Source organism: Poecilia reticulata, linkage group LG19 (assembly GCF_000633615.1).
Source record: "Poecilia reticulata strain Guanapo linkage group LG19, Guppy_female_1.0+MT, whole genome shotgun sequence".
In the NCBI taxonomy this organism is placed as follows: domain Eukaryota; kingdom Metazoa; phylum Chordata; class Actinopteri; order Cyprinodontiformes; family Poeciliidae; genus Poecilia; species Poecilia reticulata.
In genome coordinates this window covers 27,748,116-27,751,422 of record NC_024349.1, presented here as the reverse complement: position 1 = coordinate 27,751,422, position 3,307 = coordinate 27,748,116, and the positions used below count along the sequence as shown (strand labels likewise).

The window sequence follows — 3,307 nt, the reverse complement described above, 5'->3', positions numbered from 1 at the left end:
CCTGTTTCACCCTCATTTTCTGCTGACCATAGTAGGTGCCCTGGAATTCTCCCCCCCCGCCCGCCTCCTTGTCTCTATAACACACACACACACACACACACACACACACACACACACACACACACACACACACACACACACGCACACACACACACAGATTTTTTGCTGTCTTTTTTTACTTAGTCCTGTTAAAGATGGACAAGGTCTATGCAGCTCTACCCGACCCACCAAGTGAAATCGAAGAAGAAAAAGTGGAGGAGAAGGCCTTTGGGAATTTTTTTGCTGAGTTAGAATCTGTGGAGTTGCCTCTAGGAACTACTTTAAGGTAAACTCTTTATCTGATCATTTTATCTTAACTAAAAAAATTAGTTAAACTGAGATTCAAGCAAAGAGCATGAGGAGGCTTTACCAGCCTCTGAGAGGCATCACAGCAACTTTTCAATGTGGAAAAGTACAGAAGTAGTGTACTGCAATGCAGCAGTCATGTACTACAATATTATACTGTGCTAAAAATTTTAATCAAATCACTTGTTTTACTTGGATTATTACATAAGAAAGAAAGATGCTAAAAGAAAAATATAACCTGTGTTTGTGTTAATTTTTTTATGTGTTAACAATCTCTCATAAATATAATTTACTAGACTAAGGGATGCTATCTTTGGAAATGGTAGTTTTCTAGCCAGCCTGTAGAAAACTCAGGAGTTTTGCTTAGTTAGATTATTTTTGCACATACTGCTTTCCACTGCACATATCACATTTATTTAGATGAAAAAAAAGAAGTTTTGTGCAGCCCTGGGCAGATATTTAGAATTGTAATTATTGCAAATTCTTTATTCTTTAACAAGAACTTGAAGATATGAACTTCAGTGATGAAAAACAGGAGCTTCATGAAGCAACTGACAGGTCAGATTTGCAGGATAGAACATTGTCATTTACCTTTTGTTTTAATTGGCACCATCCATTCAAATTCAAACTGTTTGTTGGTCATGCCACTGAATTTTGGATTCTTATGCTTTTAACAAGTTTTGCATAGTGGAAGGATGTGCTATCATCATAAAAGAAGACTTTCATCACCAAACCTGCTCTTAGTGGATGGAATTTGGACTTTTACTTTGAGGAATATAATAATGCCTTCCAATCTTTCAGTTGACAGGTCTTTTGTTTGTTCTTACATCCTCTGACCAGAGCTCAGAGGATGTAAGAAAGAGGGTGAGAAGGGAATTTTTTAACAATATATATATATATGTTTCATCCTCTGATCCTCTACCAGAGACCTGGGAGCTTGAGGGTTCTGCGCAGTATCTTGCATGTGCCTAGAACTGCACATTTCTGGACTGAGATGTCTGATGTTGTTCCTTGGATCTGTTTTAGCCACTGCTCCAGTTTGGGGGTGACTGCCCCGAGGGCCCCGATGACCACAGGCACCACTGTGGTCTTCACYTTCCARGCTTTTTCCAGTTCCTCTCTGAGGCCCTGGTATTTATCCAGTTTCTCGTGCTCCTTTTTCCTGATGTTGTAATCACTTGGTATTGCTGCATCCACCACAACGGCTTTCCTCTGTTGTTTATCCACCATCAGTGGTTGGTTCGCCATTACCATTTTGTCTGTCTGGATCTGCCCAGACAGAATGACCGATCTTAGCTCGGTCATTCTCCGCCACCTTTGGGGTGTTCCCCACTTTGATCTTGGGGCTTACAGTCCATATTCTGCATAGATGTTCCTGTACACTATGCCCGCCATTTGGTTATGTATGTTTTCCATGTAAGTTTTCCCTGCCAGCATCTTGCACCCTGCTGTTATGTGCTGGACTGTCTTTTAGGATTTAGCGGGGGACGCAGTACCTGCAAGAGAGTGGAGCGGCTGTCTGCTGTAAAAAATCAGTGGGTTCACTGTGCAGCCGTGAGTTCACCCACTAATTGTCCACTGATTCGTTTTTCAAGAACAATCTAAAACACGACTTAATCAGTTATTAAATAACTTTTTTCCCATTTCATATTGTTTCTGAACTGTTCGTGCTATAGAGCAGGGCTCCAACACGTCAATCGCTGAGGGTTTTGAGTAGATCTCAGCATGAGGTGACAAACAGAACGGCGCCAGGACGTTGAGGCCAGAACGTCCTCCTCTGGGTCCTTATCAAAACGTTCGTAACTTTATAAAAGAACAACAACAAAAAAATCAACAAAACGTGTTCAAATTAATGATCCATCAACAATAATAATCTCAGTGATTATTGTTTCAACAAGGTGTTGCGCAGTTCTGTGCGTTTCGGTTCCATTACCAAAATAACCAGCAGAGCAGGAGTTTAAAATTAACTAATCAACCAGGGGAGGCTTATTAATGATCGCAAAATAAATATCAAGCCTGAAAACCTAATATCGTAATGGACTGAATGTTTTTAACATAATGTCTGGTCGGCTTGTGGAGCGCAGGAAGTTGCCATGGCAACGAGTGTGCTTAAATGGCAGAGAGAGACGGAGAGTAAAAATGTGTGAGTGGTTTAGAGTTGATCACCTGTTCAGGTTGTTTTACCTTTCCCTTGGCGTGTCACAGCCGCTGTAGTTTCTGAACATTCAACAAACGACAAACTTTTACTAATTACCTCGCTCTTTGTGACTATACGTCGATCACAACAAACATCAAACACGGTAAATACGTTTCATTAAGTATTTAACAAACAAATGACTTCTACCGCAATAATTATGTGAAATTAAATCAATTGTCTAATATAAAAAAATGTTTGGTGCTGTTGGGCTCAGAGTCTGAGAGGTTTTTCCTTTTTCAAACAATTTAGTTTTTTGCCCCTTGTTTAGAGGAAATATCGATGTTGATGAAACTTTCTCCAAAATAATAACCTAAATAATAACCTTTTTCAACCTTTATAGCTCCATTTTTGAAATGKCATTCACAAATGACATTGAAATAAAATCCAGTCCAACATCTGGTTTGAGGTGATTCCTCTGGAACCTGTTGGAGGAAAAATATCCCAACTTCAGAAGATGWGCTTTAACCYAACAGAGCTCTGTGGTTCTTCCTGTCAGAATGAGAGTCAGGGTGAGGAGGCGCCATGTTAGGAAGAGAAGTGGAAGCTGCAGGATCTTCAGAACAAACAGGTCATGATGCTAGGCTACTGATTATCCCTCTGTCTGGACGCAGGATCAATATAACCAGTTTAAAATATAAAATGAATGTTTATATTCCAGACATTGAAAACTGGGATGCATCTATGCCATGATGTTCATAATTTAGGTCTCATGGCATCTCAAGGTGTCAACATTGCAGCCAGTGGGCTGAGAGAAATACAGCTTTA

The 3,307-nt window shown here is 40.1% G+C and overlaps 1 protein-coding gene across 2 annotated transcripts in view; it reads left to right on the top strand.

Annotated features, from left to right (window-relative positions):
* The first annotated feature begins 179 nt into the window (after positions 1–179).
* The window catches only part of exoc6 (exocyst complex component 6), a 34,308-nt gene continuing 31,180 nt past the window's right edge, over positions 180–3,307 (top strand). For both annotated transcript variants that reach the window (XM_008438202.2, XM_008438200.2), the window contains exon 1: positions 180–325. In XM_008438202.2, coding sequence (XP_008436424.1) covers positions 195–325 — 131 coding nt within the window. In that variant the 5' untranslated portion in view covers positions 180–194. The remainder of the gene's footprint in view (positions 326–3,307) is intronic.